This window comes from Ursus arctos, unplaced genomic scaffold (genome assembly GCF_023065955.2).
Source record: "Ursus arctos isolate Adak ecotype North America unplaced genomic scaffold, UrsArc2.0 scaffold_10, whole genome shotgun sequence".
Taxonomy (NCBI): Eukaryota; Metazoa; Chordata; class Mammalia; order Carnivora; family Ursidae; genus Ursus; species Ursus arctos.
Window position 1 is genome coordinate 11,932,817 of NW_026622764.1, and position 19,555 is coordinate 11,952,371.

At 42.2% G+C, this 19,555-nt stretch overlaps 1 protein-coding gene and 1 long non-coding RNA gene across 24 annotated transcripts in view; one reads left to right on the forward strand and one right to left on the reverse strand.

Moving 5' to 3' along the window:
* The window catches only part of DOCK9 (dedicator of cytokinesis 9), a 278,727-nt gene extending 262,627 nt beyond the window's left edge, over nucleotides 1–16,100 (forward strand). For all 23 annotated transcript variants that reach the window (XM_026493511.4, XM_026493513.4, XM_057307450.1 and 20 more), the window contains 5 exons: nucleotides 3,678–3,888; nucleotides 9,101–9,291; nucleotides 12,454–12,554; nucleotides 12,690–12,828; nucleotides 14,806–16,100. In XM_026493511.4, the coding sequence (XP_026349296.3) occupies nucleotides 3,678–3,888; nucleotides 9,101–9,291; nucleotides 12,454–12,554; nucleotides 12,690–12,828; nucleotides 14,806–14,928 (765 nt within the window). In that variant the 3' untranslated portion in view covers nucleotides 14,929–16,100. The remainder of the gene's footprint in view (nucleotides 1–3,677; nucleotides 3,889–9,100; nucleotides 9,292–12,453; nucleotides 12,555–12,689; nucleotides 12,829–14,805) is intronic.
* On the reverse strand, nucleotides 5,523–9,347 carry LOC130542807 (uncharacterized). Its single transcript, XR_008957651.1, has 2 exons — nucleotides 9,163–9,347; nucleotides 5,523–7,919 (listed from the first exon to the last, which is right to left on the reverse strand). It is a non-coding gene; the product is annotated as an uncharacterized LOC130542807 (long non-coding RNA).
* Nucleotides 16,101–19,555: the final 3,455 nt, after the last annotated feature.

The window sequence follows — 19,555 nt, forward strand, 5'->3', positions numbered from 1 at the left end:
ATGATGATGGACAGATGGACAGGCTGATGGACAGACCAAGGAAGGAACTAACCAGCCAGCACGTTTGTAGAAATGAGATCTACTTTCTGTTTAGAGAGGCTGCCCTCTGCCGTATTGCTCTTATGAAGACCTTTTCTGAAACTACACATTTCTACTGTATATTTATGTGTTCCACTGTCCTCAGGGTATCTCCAGGAAGTTGGGTATCCCTTTGCTTCCTGAAATTCAGGCCGAGATAGAGCTCCCATTTTTTGCATTAAAAATGTCCTCCTGCTGACTAAAAAGTCAAATAAATGAATAAACAAACAAAAAGCAGAATCAGACCTATAAATACAGGGAACAAACTGGATGGTTGCCAGAAGGGAAGGGAGTGGAGGGATGGACAAGATGGCTGAAGGTAAGTAGGAGATGCGGGCTTCCAGTTAGAGGCACAGCATAAGGGATACAGTCAGTGATGCGGTAATAGTGTCGAATGGTGACAGATGGCAGCTGCATTTGTGGTGAGCAGAGCATAATGTATAGAGACGTTGAATCACGATGTTGTACACCCAAAAGCAAGTTATACGTCAATTTAAAAATAATAAAAATTGGGGTGCCTGGGTAGCTCAGTCAGTTAGGCATATGACTCTTGGTTTCAGTTCAGGTCATGATATCATGGGTCATGGGATCGAGCCCTTTGTGGGGCTTCGCAGTCAGTGGGGAATTGGCTTGAAGATTTTCTCCCTCTGCCCCTCCCCCTGGCTCATGCACGCACACACTCTCTCTAGAATAAATAAATCTTTTAAAAAAATAAAATTAAAATAATATAAATAAATAATATGAGGCAAACAAAAATGTCCTCCTGCTCAATTTCCAGCAGTGATAAACTCTACATCCTTCTAAGTTCACCCTTTTGAAGAATCCCTAGTTCATTTTCCATCCTAAGCCCTGCTTTAGAATGCCTAGTCTCTGAAATCTGTTTTCTTGAGGCCCTTTTTTCTCCAGGGAAGAGTCTTCCAGTTTCCTGCCAAAGTGGTAGAAAGGGGACAAGGAAGCAGGTAATTCTGGTTCTGGATGCAAGACATGAGCAAGGGTTGAAGGTCCCATGTTTGGCCTGCAAGCTTTGACCTGCTCACCCTGTATTCAGCTCTGTACCTTCGCCCCTGCTTTCTGCTGAGACTGGTAAACCCACTTAGACTTTTTCTAGACCGTTTCTCTAAGGAGCAACCTCTTCTGTCTTGTGGGGCGGGGACTAGGGAAGGGAATCTGGAGTTTGGCCACTCCAAATAGACTTTGGCCATGCGCCCTGGTTTCCACCTTATACTTCCCCCAGTCACCCTAATCCTATTGCTGGTCCTCTGTGGACATCAGTCCATTCAGGCTTTTGTAACAAATACCAGAGACTGGGCAGCTTATAAACAAAAGAAATTTCTCATAGTTGTGGCAGTTGGGAAGTCCAAGATAAGGTGCCAGTAGATTCTGTGCCTGGTGAGGTCCCCCTTCCTGGTTCACAGATGACCATCTCCTCACATGTTGGAAGGGGTGAGGGAACTCTGTGGGGCCCCTATATAAGGGCATGAATCCCATTCATGGGGCTTCACTCTCATGACCTGATCACCTCCCACCTCTCAGTACCGTCACACTGGAGGTTAAGATTTCACCCTGAGACGTTCAGTCTATAGCAGCAGGCTTCTGAGAGGTGCTCTGACTCACTGATTACCCGTCTCTGTGGGAACTTAGACTAGAACACCTGTCATCACTGGGTACTGTTTTCCTCAGAACTCTTCCTTGTCCCACCTGTGTGGGAAAACGGTGTCTCTATCAAGTTGGGTAGCACACCTCCATGCAAACGCCTTCTAGAAATTCAGTAAACGCTCTCACCCACTACTGTCTTCTCTCCTCTTTCCTTGGTCCTCACGAGTTAATTCTGTACTGCATTTTAACAGTTCCATGAAGGAAAAGGGATAAACACACATTGTTGGTCTGTTTTTAACCAGAAACCTCAACACGACCTTATGAAGATCTCCTTTTTTCTTAGACCAAATTACTCACGTCTGATTGGCTTTTTTTCTCTGAAACCGAAACCTTTGTCTGGGTCAAGTTGTGGCTTTAACATTATATCCTCTTCTCAGGGCTCTCGTGCATTCTTCTGCCCCCAAACACCAGTCCTCTGCTCCTCCTGCTGATACGTACGTACAACTTTGGAAATAAAGACTAGGGAAATACCCCTGAAAAAATAGGCAAGCATGTGCATTTCCACTGCTTTTAAATTGTTTCTGCTAAGGAGAGTTACATTTCATAGGTTTGAGTACAGTTACAGTGATTGGCCAGATGGCTGTTTCTAAAATAGAAGTAATAACTCATGACTTTTTGTATTTTCTTAAATTCCAAAGTTTTAGGCACGTTCATATCTATTTTTCATTTTTCTTCACGCATATCCCTGTTGAGAGGACAGTGGTGCCTGATAACTTGAGACCAGCAAAACCTTCTTGGCCTCATTTGTTTGTTGGCCCCAGTTCCAGATTTGTCTCCAAATTCTCTGCAAACCCCCTTTTATTGCTCTACAAGCTTTAAATACGATTCACATGTGCAAAATTGATTTGTGTCCCTAATAAATTAGCTGTTGTGCTTGTATGGGAAATGCCTGTGTTTCATGTTCCGGCCCATCACAGATGTTAGCAGTGCAGTTTTAAAAGCATCTATCTGCTGAGTTAATCAGGAGCTAAACTTACAGTTAATTGAGTCTTAGCTTAGTCTGTGTCTGTATTAAATTAATTTATCCACATCTGTTTACATCTAATCTGTCTACAGATTAATTATAATTTGAGGTTCTAGGTGTTAAACATTATTAATAAATAAACACTTTTTTCCCTCTAAGCCAAATATGTAAAAATACAGTTTGGGGACCCAGCAGAAAAATCCACACAGGGAGTCATTCAGCAAAAAAACCTAGCATGATGTCTTAAAAACATTCAATGTCATGAAAAAAAAAAATGGAGAATTCTCGATTAAATATGATCATTGATTAGATTCTGGTTCAAACACAACCACATTTGAGAAACTTTAATGGATGGGGCACTGAGTGATATTATGGAATTAAGTTAATTTTATTAAGTATAATATATTCTGGTCATGGAGAGGAATGTCATCATGTTTAGGAGATGTTGGCTGAAGTGGCATGATGGATACCACTTTGAAATGGTTCAGCTAAAAAAAAATGTATATGTAAGTGTACATCCACATATGTGTATATGCATGTGTGTATTGAAACAGAGCATTAGCAATTGTTCTAAGTGGTGGGTATGTGGCTGTTTGTTGTGCTGTTTCAACTTTTCTAAATTTTTCCAAATCTTTATTTATTTTAAAAGATTTTCTTTATTTGAGAGTGAGAGAGAGCACATGCGGATGTGTGAGAACAGGGAGGGGCAGAGGGAGAAGGACAAGCAGATTCCCTGCTAAGTAGGGTGAAGTGGAGCCGACCAGGGGAGGGGTTGGAGGGGTTGTAGCAAGAGGGCTTGATCCCACAACCCTAAGATCATGACCTGAGCCCAAGTCAAGAGTCAGACGCTTCACCGACTGAGCCACCCAGGCGCCCCTCCAAATCTTTTATTGATGAAAAGTGGAAAGACAAGCTTAGGGAATCTTGGAAAGAGTCCTTCAAATAGCACCAATCTCCCATTTTGTTTATTCATTTAAAGGTCAACCCTAAGGATCTGGATTCCAAGTATGCATACATCCAGGTGACTCATGTGATTCCATTTTTTGATGAGAAAGAATTGCAAGAAAGGAAGACGGAGTTTGAGAGATCTCATAACATTCGCCGCTTCATGTTTGAAATGCCCTTCACTCAGACTGGGAAGAGGCAGGGCGGGGTTGAGGAGCAGTGCAAACGGCGCACCATACTGACAGGTACAGTTCCCCGCTTCTTCCTTGAAGATCACGTCCAGACGTTAGCCCAGACACCAGGATAAAGAGCTCTCCAGAAGGGATCCAGAAGCTTCTAGAATGAAGGGCCCTTGGAGCTTCATTAACTTTCTCCACATGTCCATTTCAGTTTAACATTTATCTAATGCTTACTTTGGAATACCCCTGACATTTTTCTACTTATATGTTAGCATTTCCTTTTTCTACTAGACCAGAAGTTCATATCCAGAGTCAAGTCACTGACCCTTTTTAGAATCTGATCAAAACTGTGGGCTTCTATCTCCTCAGAGTGCATTTGCACACAAATTCAGGTGATTTACAGACTCCTGAAACCCATGTGGACCCGTATCTAGGCCTGTCTAGGCCCAGGACCCCAAGAGCCCCGGCACACGAGTTCCAGGTCTCCCTCACAGGAAGGGACCCCTTATGTATCTTTATCACACAGGTCCCAGCATGAACCTGCTCAGGGATTTTAGGCTGCGTGAATAAATGGGATATGAGGCTGGAGCTCTTCCTCCTCATCTCTCAGATGACCAACCTCAGCTTGAATACCTCCTCTGCCAGGAAGCTCACTGCATTCAGAGGTTATCCATTGAGCTGTGACTGAGTTTTAATAGATTCTTTGATACTGTGTAGCCATCGATAACCCATTCTCAGAAATGTGTTTTGCATCATTTCCCAGTTCCTGACAGTGCAGAGTCATCTTGGGAGTCATTTTTACCTTCTTTGGGGGAGCTTGACCCATCCGCTCTTGCGTTAGGGTCACCAGCATGACTGGGATAACCTAAAAGAGAAGACTTCCTTGACTTTAAAAAAAATCAGTGAGGAGGCCTGCTCAGAAAGCCCGGTGTGTCTACATCCACTGTTTCAAAGAGTGATCATTAAGCCAAACTAGGAAGGTGCCCATTGCTTGTCCTGAAGTCGATATTGCTGCGTGTTCTGCCTGGCCACTAATATGGAACCCTGTAATGACGAGTGGAAGGAGAACCATTAAGATGCCGCATTTCACGTGGGGCTCCGCTCTCTCCACTGAATTGGACACTTTCAATGGGTGAATTTGTATCTCAGTAGATCTATTACCAAAGAAAGACTATGACTCATTGTAAAATAGCTCAGAACAGCATATTACAGAGATTTCTTTACCCTTCCTAGAAAGGAACGGAGAGAAAAGTTCAAATAAAAAAATAAAAAGCCTACATTCTTAAAGAGCCCCTACTCTTGCTTTTAGAGTAGAGATGACATGTAAAACACAAACAACATTGTCCTCGACAGTGGTAGCCCCTCCCCAGATGTGAATTGTTTTTCCTAATGGACACAGTAGCAAAGTCTTCTTATTAGACAAGAGAACTCCATTTCTAGGTGGAGTCACTGTACTAGCTTACGGTATTTATCTCCCTAGCTGTCATGACTTTAAATCAGTGCTTATCACACTGATCCTGGGTCTGCAGCATCAGCATCACCTGGGAACCTTAGCAGAAACGCAGATTCTTGGGCCCCACCCAGCCCTACTGGATCAGAAGCTCTGGGTGTGGGGCTTGTGTTGAAAAGGCCCCAGGTTGATTCTGGTGCCGTTTCAGTTTGAGCGCTGCTGCTTTAAATAAACCAAGTTCACTGATGAGTCAGGGTCAGGATTTTTTATTAGAATGAGTCCACTCGGGTAGCATTACTGATCCATAAACAGTTATTACCATAGGGTGTTTTCTGGCCAGAGGCCCTTCAGGGTTACAGTTTACTATTTGGTCACAGAACTATTTTTGATTAGCTAAACAACAAGAGCCAAGCTCCCTGCCTGCCAGAACAGAGGAGACAGAGTATCACCACTGCAGAGAGAGGTGGAGGAGCCCCCCAGGTTGTCGGCTCAGCTGAGGCTGAGAACGTGTGGGTGGAATAGAGCCCAGGCCTGGGTCCTGCAGACCTGGGTCAGTATCAACTGTGTGATCTTGGGCAAATCCTTTACCCTCTCCCTATGCCTTAGTTTCCTCATCTGTAAAATGAGGATTACACTATCCATCTTGTGTTAAAGAACTTTGTAAATTATACCCAGGAGGGGAAAGAATATACTTTATTTTGCTGGATTATGCTGGATCTTATCCACCATTGAGCCCCTTGCCTTTTGAGGTTGACAGAGGGGATGACTGTACAACAAAATACCAAAAAAAAAGTACAGTTTTTACCCTGAAAGATCTCAGAATATCAAAAGCATAGTTATTGGGCAGCATAAAGATTTAGAGAACAGGTTGTAAAAATGCTACTAAAAACACATAAGCTCGGGGCGCCTGGGTGGCTGAGTCAGTTGAGCATCCAACTCTTGATTTCAGCTTAGGTCATGACCTGAGGGTTATGAGATGGAGCCCTACGTCACGCTCCACGCTCAGCAGAGAGTCTGCTTGGGATTCTCCCTCTCCCTCTGCCTCTCCCTCCCCCCTTGTGCAAGCTTGACATACATACATATATACATGCATACATACATACATACGTAAGTAAATAAGTAAACAAATAAAATTTTTAAAAAATCCTTAGAAGCACATAGGCTCTATATCAACCCTCAGTTAAAGATACACAGACCAGGATATTCCAAAGACTTTGAACTTGAGAGTTTTCCCTTATGTTATTAATCCTTTAGGTTCTTCTTCCATTGCTTTGCCTCAAACCAGACCTTTGACCGTCCAGGTCGTGGGGGAGCCTTGGCCCTCCCTGCCCTCTGAACCCGGCAAAGGCTCACTTCCCTGGATAGGTCAGTCAGTTCGCTGTAGTTGTGGGATCATTTGGAAAACCTAGTGATCACCCTGCAGGCCCCTTTGCTGTAAATTTCTGAGCCTGCCTCCCAACTTGACCTCCTTCTGTAGAACTCCTGCTGTGGAGATTCTTCCCAATCACTATTCCAGAGTCTTCCAAATCCTGCCAAGACTTCCACTAGGGGCAGAAGTATTCTCCTGCTCTTCACGTTCTATTCAGTCTCACCAGACTGTACAGGCACCCATACCTCTCAGCCACCCCTTCCTTATCCTCCTGGAGGGGCTGCCCAGCACAAGGGCCGGACATTTTTTTAGTAACATGATGACTCACTGAGTCAGTCAACTAATTTTCCACCTTCCAGTCCACTTTGCTCTTTCATTTAACCACTTGGGCAGTAACACATTCATTAATTCAACAAATGTATGGAGCATTGGCAGTGTTCTAACCTGGCATAGTAACAAAACAGAGATCGCTGCATTTACCTTCTAGCAGAAGGAGACAGACAATAACCAGTAAATATAATGGTAAACATACCTGTGTTGGAAGTGAATGTGTGTTCTAGACAAAAGCAAAAGGAGATCAGACAGGTGGACTGGGGAGGGTTGCAGTTTAAATGGGGCAGCCCGGAGAGGCCTCACTGAGGAGGTGACACTTCAGTCCAGACTGGAAGGAGGTGAGGGGGTAGACCATGCAAACATCTGGAGGGAGAAGGAGCTGTCAGGGCCAAGGCCAATGGCAGGGGTGCTTGTACCCAGCACATTTCAGAGGATGACCAGCAGGCTGGCGTGGCCAGAGCTGAGTGGCTCTGAGGGAGAGGAAGAAAGATGGGGCCAGCAAAGAAGGCAGGGGGAGTCCCAGCTCATAGGGGCCTCGTGGGCTCAGGCACAGGCTCTGCGTTTTCTGTATCACCACACTCTCCTTTGCTCTTCTAAGTCTCAGGTTACCATCGTAAGACTCAGGACTTTCGTGCTGAGTGAAATCCGTGTAGTCCCTGGACCCCTCACAAACAGCCTTGAAATTAGTTTTTCTCTCGGAAACAGTGCACTGTTGCAACACAGCACTCAAAAATACTGTGCTTACACTAATCACGTGCGTTTGACATGGCTGTTAGCCTCATGAAACACTTCCACGGTACTTCGTACAAATCCACTGCAGTGACAGTCATCTGTAAAGCGCTTTCTGTCCACATCCAGCAATGCCCAGTTCTTGTCACACTATCAAAGAAGTGTTAGGTTCAAAGAGGATTTATCAATCCCAGTGCTGCCGTTCAAAAACTGTATCTATAAGGAATGCAAAAGAAATAGGAGACATAGACCTTTGGCCTTAGACTGATTTAAAAAAAAAAAAAAAACCATTTAGGGACTAGAACAGACCTATAAGGGTGTGACAGTTGAGGCTGCAGCAGGTTGAAGCCCTCCCGCTTTTCTAGACTCTGGATGGTCCATCCGAACTGTGTGCTACCTGGCGCTGGCCCTGTTTTCTCCTTTTGTCCTTTCTAAATAAACTCTCCCCAGCCACTTACTAAATAGCAGTGATCCAAACCTAACATTCCCATCTTTCTTTTGCTTGTTAAAAAATAAAATAAGCTGATAAGCATATATATTCATGTCTATTCATAAGTATATGTTAAATAAAGATATTATAGATACTTATACATCATGCAGAGCAACAAGTCAGAAATGCGAAACAGACCCAGATTAGAACTGGCTGGTTTTCTGTTCATTTTTAAACCAACTCTTTGGTGTTGATAGGTTCAGATATCTTGTTATGATAAATGAAAACAATACTGATTGGCTTTTTGTAGAATAAAGAGTATAAGAAAAATTAAATATTTTTATTTCTGTTTTTTATTCATTTATATTTCAAAATATCTTCATTATTAGTGTGACTTTAACAGTTTGTGAATTTCTGGTTCATAAAATACTTTGCTGGGAACTATATTCTTACTTGTTATTTTTCATGGATTTCTCTGGTTTGTGCAAACTCAAGCATGATTCAAGGTTGTATCGGGAAATGAATTTTCTCAAGGATATGTTTATGGAACGATTTTCTGGACTTAAAATCTGCTCTATGATATCTCAGAACTGGGTACTGTTCTCTGTATCTTCCAAGCCATCTTACACCTACTAGCTCTTTCAGATCTTGCAAATTCCAAGGAAGGTAAAGCATTTATGGTTAAGAAAATTGAGCAGGGAATGATAAAGTGATTTGTTCAAACACACACTTCTCACCTTAAAGGTTAACAAGGACCCAGCTGTCTTGACTTCACATGATACAGCCTGTGATTAAATATACGCAGTGATAAAGGAAGACAATACATTGGTTCCACAAAATACTGGCCTGTGCCTTTGGCAGGCTTTGGGTTCCTTTTCTATACAATGAGAATACTAAGTGCTTCTGCCTCAGTAACAGTAAAGACTGTGCAAGCTGTGGAATGATTCTGGGACTCATTCCTCCACAGCAATACACTGCTTCCCTTATGTGAAGAAGCGGATCCCCGTCATGTACCAGCACCACACTGACCTGAACCCGATCGAAGTGGCCATTGACGAGATGAGTAAGAAGGTGGCCGAGCTCCGGCAGCTGTGCTCCTCAGCCGAAGTGGACATGATCAAACTGCAGCTCAAACTGCAGGGCAGCGTGAGCGTTCAGGTGAGCCGAGCACCAGACAAAGCAAACCACAGGGCAACAGGTGCAAAGGCTCATCTGGACCTTGGTAAATTTCAAGTCCAGCCAAGTTGAGTGTAGCTCCCTAGCTTACCTGGTGATCCCATTTACCTTCCAGTGTCTTTGCAGTTTCTCCTGATACCAGAGGGGGGCGGTAGACTGAGGGCCCCCACCCGACCCCACTGGTAAGCGCGTTCACTGAGCTGTCTGCTAGGGACAGGAGACAGCTCTCCATGCTAACCTGTTTTTTCAGTTTGGGGAATTCTAGGGCCCTAACCAGAAGCGTCAAGACTCTTCTAAATATAAAGAAGTGTGGGTAGCTGTAGGTTTCCTTATAAAACTGTTGTTTTCTGGTTTCTATGAAAATTGTATCTGAAGAAGTACCTTCAGTTTCACTCTCTGAATGGTATGTTTTGATTAACAGAAATTCTTTATTTTAATATCACTCAATTAATTTTTCCTTAGTTGGTAGCATTTTTGTGTCCTCTGTAAGAACTTGGTTCTTAAATCTGTCTCAAAAATGTTCTGTGTTTCCTTCCTTTGTTTGGCATTCCTCTGTAGATCTGCAGTCCATCTAGAATTGATTTTTGTATGTGGTAACAGATAAAGGTCAAGATAACCATATAGCTATGCAAGCAATGTTCACCATTTATGGAAAAGACCATTTTTGATCTGAGTACTGATTATACATATATGTTCAGTTGTGAAAATTCAAGCTGTACCATATGCACCTTGTGGTTTGTATATCATACTTCAAAATAACTGGCTTTTATTTCTTTTATTTTTATTTTTTAAAGATTTTATTTTATTTGACAGAGATAGAGACAGCCAGCGAGAGAGGGAACACAAGCAGGGGGAGTGGGAGAGGAAGAAGCAGGCTCATAGCGGAGGAGCCTGATGTGGGGCTCGATCCCATAACGCCGGGATCACGCCCTGAGCTGAAGGCAGACGCTTAACCGCTGTGCCACCCAGGCGCCCCCAAAATAACTGGCTTTTAAAACGTATCTTACTTACATGATTTCCTAGGAAACTGGGAAATGTTAAATCACCTCCTTCCAGTGATTAGTATGCTTCTTGCTTTATTGATTTTTAAGTGTATATAAATAATTCTAGCATATATTTTACATCTAAACACACACACATATCCTTATATCTAATTCTTTTCTCTTTCAAAAAGGGTGCATTTATGAAAGTTGCATTTAGATTGTAATATCGAAGTTTTAGCGAGTTTTTTTGGTTCATTTTTTGGAATCAGTTCTTGCCACCTTTTTATCAAATCCACACTGGGTTGTTGCATAAGGTTTTCTAAATGTCCTTCACCACATAAATACTTACAGATATTTCAACCCCTTACCTCATGACCTGAAAGACTTAAGTACCAAAATAAGTTATCAAGTGAATATGATAAATATTCCAGCAACATGATTACATAATGGGGTCAGAGGCCACAATTTTCTGCAGCTAAAAAACAAAACCACTCAGTAACATAGCCTGGGAACATCCAGCCTCTATCAAAACACCAGCGGAGGGGTGTGGGCACCAGTAAAGGGTGTGGCTGGACAGACTGAGCTTTCTAAAGGGCAAAATATGTGCCCTGCCATTTGACAATGGCCTTAGAGTTCTATAAATACCCAATAATCGGGGCGCCTGGGTGGCGCAGTCAGTTGAGTGTCTGACTCCTGGTTTCGGCTCAGGTCACGATCTCAGGGTCTTGAGATCGAGCCCCACGTCAGGCTCTGCTGCGCTCTATTGGGAGTCTGCTTGAGTTTCTCTTTCCCTCTTCCTCTGCCCCTCCCACCGCATTCTTTTTCTCTCTCTCTCTCTCTCAAATAAATAAATAAATCTTTAAAAAATATACAAATGCCCGATCATCTTAAAAAGCAAAGATCATCATTCTGTGATGAGATTTTTATACATGTGTGCCCACCAAGATAACGACAGAGTTGCAGCCAGAGAGAAATTAACTTTACCATTTTATTTCTGTAATTCTTTCACCAAGAGCCTCGGTGGGGTTGCTCTTATGTAGGACAGAGCCATAAGGGAGGCTGTGTGACTCTGTACCCCAAGATATGGCTTTGTTAGACCTTATGAAGTCTTATCAGCTTCCCTCCTTATATATCCTTAAAATTGAGTAGATTTGTCATTTTGGATAACCGGTCATTTGGGTCATGTCCAGTCCTTAACATATTTCCACACACACTAGTGTGATGACACCTGAAGTCGTCACCAAAGGTTAGCCAGCTGTTCCTGTCTCAGAGGGCCCAGTTCCCACCATTGTGGCCCTCTGGTTCTCCCCACTTCTGGTTCTCCTGCCATTACTGCACAAGTCCTGCCCACCATGGATTAGAACTGCAGCCCAGCTCCTTCACCAACAGTGACAGAGCAGACAGACAGCCCTCCCTACTTAGTTACCTTCCGAGCCCACCAGACCTCCCAGGAAAAATGCTGCAGTAATCACGTGGTCAAGTTGTTTCTCATGCTGTCTCAGAGGCCTGGGACTTTCTCCTTCCCACCCAGTGGGTCTAACCTTCTTGCTCTCCACATTCCCATGTATCCTGACTACTCAACTTCACAGAACTCTTCTTGGCTAATTGAGAGATTCAGGGTTCTGGTTTACTCCCCCTGTTGCTAAATGCCCCTAATCTTTGGCATTCCAGCACACTTCGTAAAGGTAGCAAGTCTGTTTGCTCATGGCAGTCCACAGAGTTCAAGGAGGTGAATAGTTGGTTTTTCAAAACTGGCCAGTATACTATACTCTTCAGTTTTTCACTCAACTCACCAGATGGACCTGAGTTCAGTGTAGAGTAGCACAAATACCAAGGTGGAAGACTTGGGCTCTGATCTTAGGTGTTTTACTTACTGGATGTTCAACCTTGAACAGATGGTTCCATTTTCCAAATTTCGCTTCTTCCTTCATAAAATAAGCCATCATCTCAAGTGCCCTGATGATGTCTGCATTGATAAAATCAAATGACAGATAGCAACGTAAGCTTTATTCGTGGTTTCCTCTTTTGGGCTGTCAGTTCCTGGAGGGCAGGGGTCATGACTAACTCAAACAGCATTTTTAGAACCTGCCAACTGAAACCAAATCAATGATAATGGTCATTTTTATTATAACATAATATAAAATCTTTGTTCTTTGTCTAGGTCAACGCAGGCCCACTAGCATATGCCCGAGCTTTCTTAGATGACACAAACACAAAAAGATACCCTGACAACAAAGTGAAGTTGCTTAAAGAAGTTTTCAGGTAAAGCACACTGGAAATGTCTTTCTCTCTTCAAGTATCAGTCACTTCTGCGCTCATTCAAGAAAGAGATACTACCAGTTGGACTCACTCTTTGTCCTCAACATGTCTTTATTTCCCTTTCTCACACCATTTTAGGCAATTTGTGGAAGCTTGCGGTCAAGCCTTAGCAGTGAATGAGCGTCTGATCAAAGAGGACCAGTTAGAGTACCAGGAAGAAATGAAGGCCAACTACAGGGAGATGGCGAAAGAGCTCTCTGAAATCATGCATGAGCAGGTAGGTGCCGTGCCGGGGCTCTCATTCTGAGCAAGCACGTGTTAGTTGGGTTCTCAAATACACCTGTGATGGCCTAAACCTTTTAGAATTTTGATATCTGAAAAATAATGTAGCATGCTACAGGCTGCTACTTCCTGAATACAGTTTACTTGGGGAACGGCTAGCAACTCTCCCACCTGATACCAGCCAATACGACCAGAGGAGAGCAGCACCCACCTCCCTTTTGTCACTCTCAGAGGTGGCCGTGGTGCGAAGCTCTGTCCCTCCCCATCCAAATCTAGTTCAAAACAAAACAGAACTCACACAAGAAATACCCATATTGTTCCTAAAAATTTTTTTATTCACCCAATCCTTTGAAAGACCAGGATTTCCCAGCCTAGTTTAAGGAATTTTCTGTTGCATTAAATGTCTTTCACGACTTAAAAAAATAGAGTTGTTCAGTTTTGGGCTATTTACCACTGACCTGGGTGCCCCAGTAGATTCTTCATGGCCACTCCCCATCGTCATGGGCATATTTCCCGATTACACTGCTACGATCACCTTCCTGTAGGATTACGTATGTGGGCTCAGTAGTCAGGGGACAGCTGGCTGGGCAGCCAAGGAATGTCAGAGAGCAGCTGCCGGAGTACTGCTTCTCAGGGGTCCGTTCTCCACCAAGCACAGTGATGACATCCGAGTCATGGTGCCGGTCTTCATCATTAATGTTAGCGCCTCCATCGTCTGTAATGACTTTTGTCTGTTCCCTACGTCATGGTCCTTCAGTCTTGCAAATGGAAGCCAGGCCCGACTTGTGTCAATTAACATATCACGTGATGGTCTAGTTAGGACATTTCTGTCATGGGAAACTAACTTAAATGTCTAAGCTCTCACTTGTTTGCTTTTTTTCTTCCTCCATGCTGACACAATCAGATGGGATGGTAATGTCATTTTTCAATTTTATTTTTCTGAAACCTCGATAGACTGCCTCACATAAAGTTAGGACTGTGTTTGAACAACTGCAGACGTTGGCATGAGGACAGTGTGTGTGCAAAGGGAGGAGGCACCCTCTTCTGGACCTTTAGAAAAGTAGAAAAAAGTGGAAATGATGAAAGAAAGAAATGTGTGAATAATTAAGCAGAAAGGGATGGTCTCATGGAAACAAGTTTTCGGAGAAAGCTCGAGGTCTTTTCCACAGAGCTTGCAGATTCCTGTATGACAGTTTGATCAGTGGGTGTCAGCATTTGGCACTAGAAGAGATGAAGGGAGGAAGAACTTATGGACTGATAATGTTGAAGTAAACTCCCGTGTTATTTGGACATTTAACATAGGGCTGTGCTCTAAGAAACTGCACCTTGAACTTGCCATTATCTCAGCAACTGTGAAGATTAAACTCTTTTGAACACTTAAGAAAAAAAGGGTTACAACCTGGAGTAGACCTGCTTTGGGCTTTTAGGGGAGCCTCCGAATGTATATGTTCTTCTCAGTTGCCATCTGGCAGTAGGTCAAGTCTCGCCCTTAGAATTCTCCCCTGCATTACCGAGTGTGAAGAGAGACTTGTTCGGAGTCAGAGGGGCAGCTGCTGTCTCCTTCCCAGGATGGAAATCCATAAGGCCCTGAGAAAAGGAGCCAGTAGAGAAACAGAGAAGCTCAGGATTCATTTTTTTAGAAGACTTTTCCAAGGGACAGGACTAGGTCGTGTCCCTGCCAACTACGTGTAAGATAGGCTTCACCGCCTTATAATCTGGTGAGTCTAGAAGGCTCCATTCACTGATCTGTAAAGGAAACAAAAGCTGTTGTGCTTGACTTTCTCCTTGTAATCCTGATCTCAAAAAAGCCATTTGCTAGTTGAGCTGACACAATCCCTTTGCAAACCGCCAAAGCCAAGCTCCCTGAGCACACCATCATTCAGGGGAACAGTGACCATTGGGTGATAAATGTCATTGAGAAACGTCATTAGGGGCATGACACTTGGGTAATGTTGTGTTTCTGTGCCTCAAGATTTGCCCGCTGGAGGAGAAGACGAGCGTTTTACCGAATTCCCTTCACATCTTCAATGCCATCAGTGGGACTCCAACAAGCACCATGGTCCACGGGATGACCAGCTCGTCCTCAGTTGTGTGATTTTGCCTCATGGGCCGCCTGTGGGGACTTGCTTTGTCATTTGCAAACTCAGGATGATTTCCAAAGCTAATCACTGGGCTCATGCAAGACATGGGGAAGACCGAGCACAAGGAGAAGTGAAGGCGAATGGGAGAGAAAGGGAATAAAGAACTGTGTTATTTCGTAGCAGATTTTCTAGAGGAGTCATAAGAGGGTACACATATTTTTTTAAGTCTTGCTGGCAATATTCAAAATTTTCATTCTGTCTTAACAGAGGTATGTGGTGGACTCTCTTAAGCTGGAGTGAAATTTTATCCTTCCTTACAGAGTAGTATGAAAATAAACGGCCTAGAGAAAACAAGTGTTCTGGAATGTACATAGCAGGGACAGTAGCACTGAAATCGAGGCTAGAGAAACTTCCGCCTCTAGGCTAAGCTGGAAAATCTTGAAAATATTTTTTTTTTTTTCCTGTGGCACATTCAGGTTGAATACAAGAACTATTTTTGTGACTAGTTTTTGATGACCTAAGGGAACTGACCATTGTAACTTTTGTACCAGTGAGCCAGGAGGTTTAGTGCTTTTATACTCATCTACTAGCGTTTAGAAAAAATATGAAAGCTTAAGAAACTATGTGAGCTTAAAACTAGTCAAGCAGTTTAGAACCAAAGGCCTCTATTAATAAACAAAACTATGCTAAAGATTTACAAGTAGTACAGTATATTGTGATGTACATAGTTTGTTCATACAGTCTCCGCCTTCTGTACATACGTGTATTACGTTTCTACATTTTTAATACTCCTCACATCAGCTTCTGCATTCAGTTCAGTTGTGACAAACTTGTGCCGCTCGTAGTAGATACAATACCCTTGACTTCCCTGTTTTATCCTTGTACATAAAAAAGTGCAATATGGAGATGTACACAGTCTTTGCTCTGTTAGGTTTATAAACTGTTTTAAAAAAATTTCATCCTTTTGCCAAAGTGGTGGAGTGTGTAATTGGTAAATCATAAATCCTGTGGTGAATAGTGGTGTAATTTAAAGCTTTCACCATGTTATATTTTCTTTTGAGACATTAATTTAGTAATTTTATATTTGGAAAAATAAAGGTTTTTAATTTTATTTAACTAGAATCTCTGCCCTGCTGTAATTAAACATTCTGTACCACATCTGTATTAAAAATAACATTGCTCATTTTCTGGTAGTGAATATTGGGTATTTATTATTTGGCAGTCCTAGGAGGGGCAGGATATTGGAGTCCTTGGGGGTGAAATAACATGGCATGTGAACTTTGCTTTAAAATACTTGAGAAGAAAGAAAGAGGATAGGTAGATGAAACAAGATTGACAAATGTTGGGAATTGTTGAAGCTGAGGTTGGGTACATGGGGAATCCTTATACTGTTTTGTCTGCCCCTGTGTATGTTTCCGTGATACAGATTTCAGGAGGCAGGTCTAGCTATCAGATCTGCCAGAGGATTTGCATAAATGCACTGTTGCCCCATCGTCTGGCTCTGAATTCTTCTAGTTGTTGCTAAATACGCACAGATACCCTGTTGCCTCTGGCTTTTCCTCTTCAACTCGATCGAGCGTTCCATCTTTATCAGCTTCCTTGCTTGCTTTTGAGATGAATACTCGGAGACAAGATGGTCATTGATCCCAGCAATGCATTGGCAGCCATGTGTGCACACACGCTCCGCGACCCACGTCGTCACAAAGAAAACCAGATCAAGTGACAGCTCTCGTTGCAGGTGCTGGTCCTGCCTCTGGGGTGCCCAGCAACTGGCAGGTGAGTTCATTGTCACCCAGCCCCATATAGTTGCGGTGATGAAAGGAAGAGGAGTCTTTCCGCAAGAAATAAAATAGCTGCTTTTCCTACTTGAAGGGTTTTAAAGGCTGTTTTTTACATAACCAGTTGAGGAAAGAAAATGTGCTTGAATGCCCAGATGCCAAGGTTCTTCTGGCATCTTTGAAACATTCTCAGTCAGTGGTAAGGCTGTATTTTACAGGTGGAAACAAAGTCATGAAGAAGAGAGGGTGCAGCATGATGGCAACTCACCAGAGTCTACAGCCCATCGATTAGTGGATCCAGATTTAGGGCTTAAAAAAATTCTCTACGTAGATTTGCCCCGAGTCTCTGACCTCCCCAGCGCCGTGTGATAAACCTTGACTCTAACATCAGCAGGAATGGATATAACAGTTTGTCTCCTTTGTCACTGAGCTGGATTTCCTGGTCATAAATGCCTCATTTAGAAACCATAAAATTCAAATCACCGTGTAGTAAGATAAATAGAAGTCTGGAAAGTGCTAACTTGCTATCTCTTTATTAAACTTGAAGAGTGATTTGTACAGATGCCATGTCAGATATGACTCAGCTTGGAAGGTGACCAGCCCTCATTTATTACAGCAGTGGAGAAAGGAGCCATCTCCTCATGCAGACATCTACTATTGACCCTGCAACAAAGCACATTCGTACCCAACTAAAAATCTCATTTAGTTTATGTATAAAAGTTTTATTTTGGTATAAAGTTACACAGTAAAGTAGCAGCTTATTGGGGAAATTTTATAATCTTCAAAAATCTTTGCTGCTATTTTTTAGTACTTTTTTTAGTGTTTCCCATGGATCTTTCCTTTTTTTATTGACATGAAATATACATATAAAATGTACCATTTTAATTATTTTTAAGGGTTCAGTTCAGTGGCATTAAGTACAGTGTCGGGCAGCCGTCACCACCATCCATGCACAGAACTTCAACATCATCCCAAACAGAAACTCTGTGCCTGGTAAACAGTAACTCCTTATTCCCCCTCAGGAAAATTTTTTGAAGTAGCTTTGGAATTAAAACTATAGTTAGGGGAGCCTGGATGGCTTAATCTGTTAAGCGTCTGCCTTTGGCTCAGGTCATGATCTCCAGGTCCTGGGATCGAGCCCTCCCTTTGTCGGGCTCCCTGCTCAGTGGGGATTCTGCTTCTCCCTCTACCTCTGCCCCACCCCGGCTTGTGCACACTTTCTCTCTCTCTCAGTCTCAAATGAATAAATAAAATCTTAAAAAAAAAAAACAACTCTAGTTAGTATCTTATCAGGAATATTTGCTACCTGGGAAGTAACCAGCTCTAGGTACTACACGTAAGTAGAGCCAGCCCCTTGCATGGAGAAGGCTGCTGAGAATAGGGATGTAACTTGAAAGGTCTCTCCATAGGGACTTGCTTAACCATAAGACGGAGTTACTCAGTATAGAAACTCCATTGATTAAAGCATTTAATTTCCATCAACAGGGAATCACTTGCATAAATTGTGGTACATTCACACAGTAGAGTACTATGTAGCTATAAAAAGGAATTAAGAATATCTCTGTACGCTGCTATGAAATGATTTTCAAAATAAGTAAAAACCACAAGACAGGGAAAAGTGAATTGTATGCTACCCATTATTTAACAAGGGAGGATATATACATAAGTAGATTATGTTTCTGTTTTTTTAGATGGAAAGGAAAACCAAAAAAAAAAAAAAAAAAAGTTACAATTATTACCTGTAGTGGAAGAGAGAGAATGATATATAGGGGATACGGTTAGAAGATAGACCTATCCAAGTATAATTTGCTTTATAGATTTGGCTTTAGAACCATGTGAATATTTGCATAATTATTAAAATAATTTTTTAATTCTTAAAAATTAAAAGCAAAATGAATGACCATAACTATATATTAAATTGATGGCATAAACACAAAGGAATTATTTCAAATGACTTTAAGATACAAGAATTTCACTGTGCATTCCTAGTGGGATATACCCAAAGGACAAAAACGGTGGCAACTATATCAAAAACTAATGATATACTATACGTTGGCTAATTGAACATAATAATAATAAATTAATAATAATAATAAACCAGTCAAAAAAATAGTGGCAACAAATAAATGAATGACTGGCTAATAAACAAAAATCATTTCAGTAATTGCTCTGTTTGTGGAAGTGGTGTATTGCTTTTGTGAGATCTCAGATGCTTTTCTGAGACTCTTGTATGTTAATTGCTAGAGAAAGTGAGTAATCATGCTGGCATCATGGGGAACCAAGTTTTTGGCATAAGAGGAAAAAGTTGCATCTTTAAGACCAAAGAGGTTAAATTAAAGCTCTTTTATTCTGAATTTGATGTGAAAATACCAACTTGAATTCATGAGGTATTTATCTTAAATGCAGACTTATTATACACTTATTTCCTAACTTGGTTTACAGAAAAGGCCTAAAAACAATGACCAAACCAGTAGCTAGTGAGTACCCCTGAATGCCCAAATTGTGGTCTCTAAATAGCTTTCCTCTCAAAGGATCCAGAGCTCCCTCAAAGAATGGCTGGTTCCAGATTTAGGGCAAAAAGAGTCCAAGATGAGTCTGGAGCATCTTTTCATACCAGACTTCCAGGGGACTGACAAAAACACCTGGGGCTCTGTCAAAAGAATGTAAAGAAGCTCGTTGAAGCTAGTAGCTAGACCTGAGGTAGACATCAACAAGAATAATAATAACAATGGATTGGAAATATATAATTAAATTTATGAGCTCATGATGATATTAGAAAAATTTAAAAAGGGAAAACTGGTGACTACTGAAGGAGTTAATGTCACCAAAGAAAGACAAAAGTACACACCCCACCTATGATGTA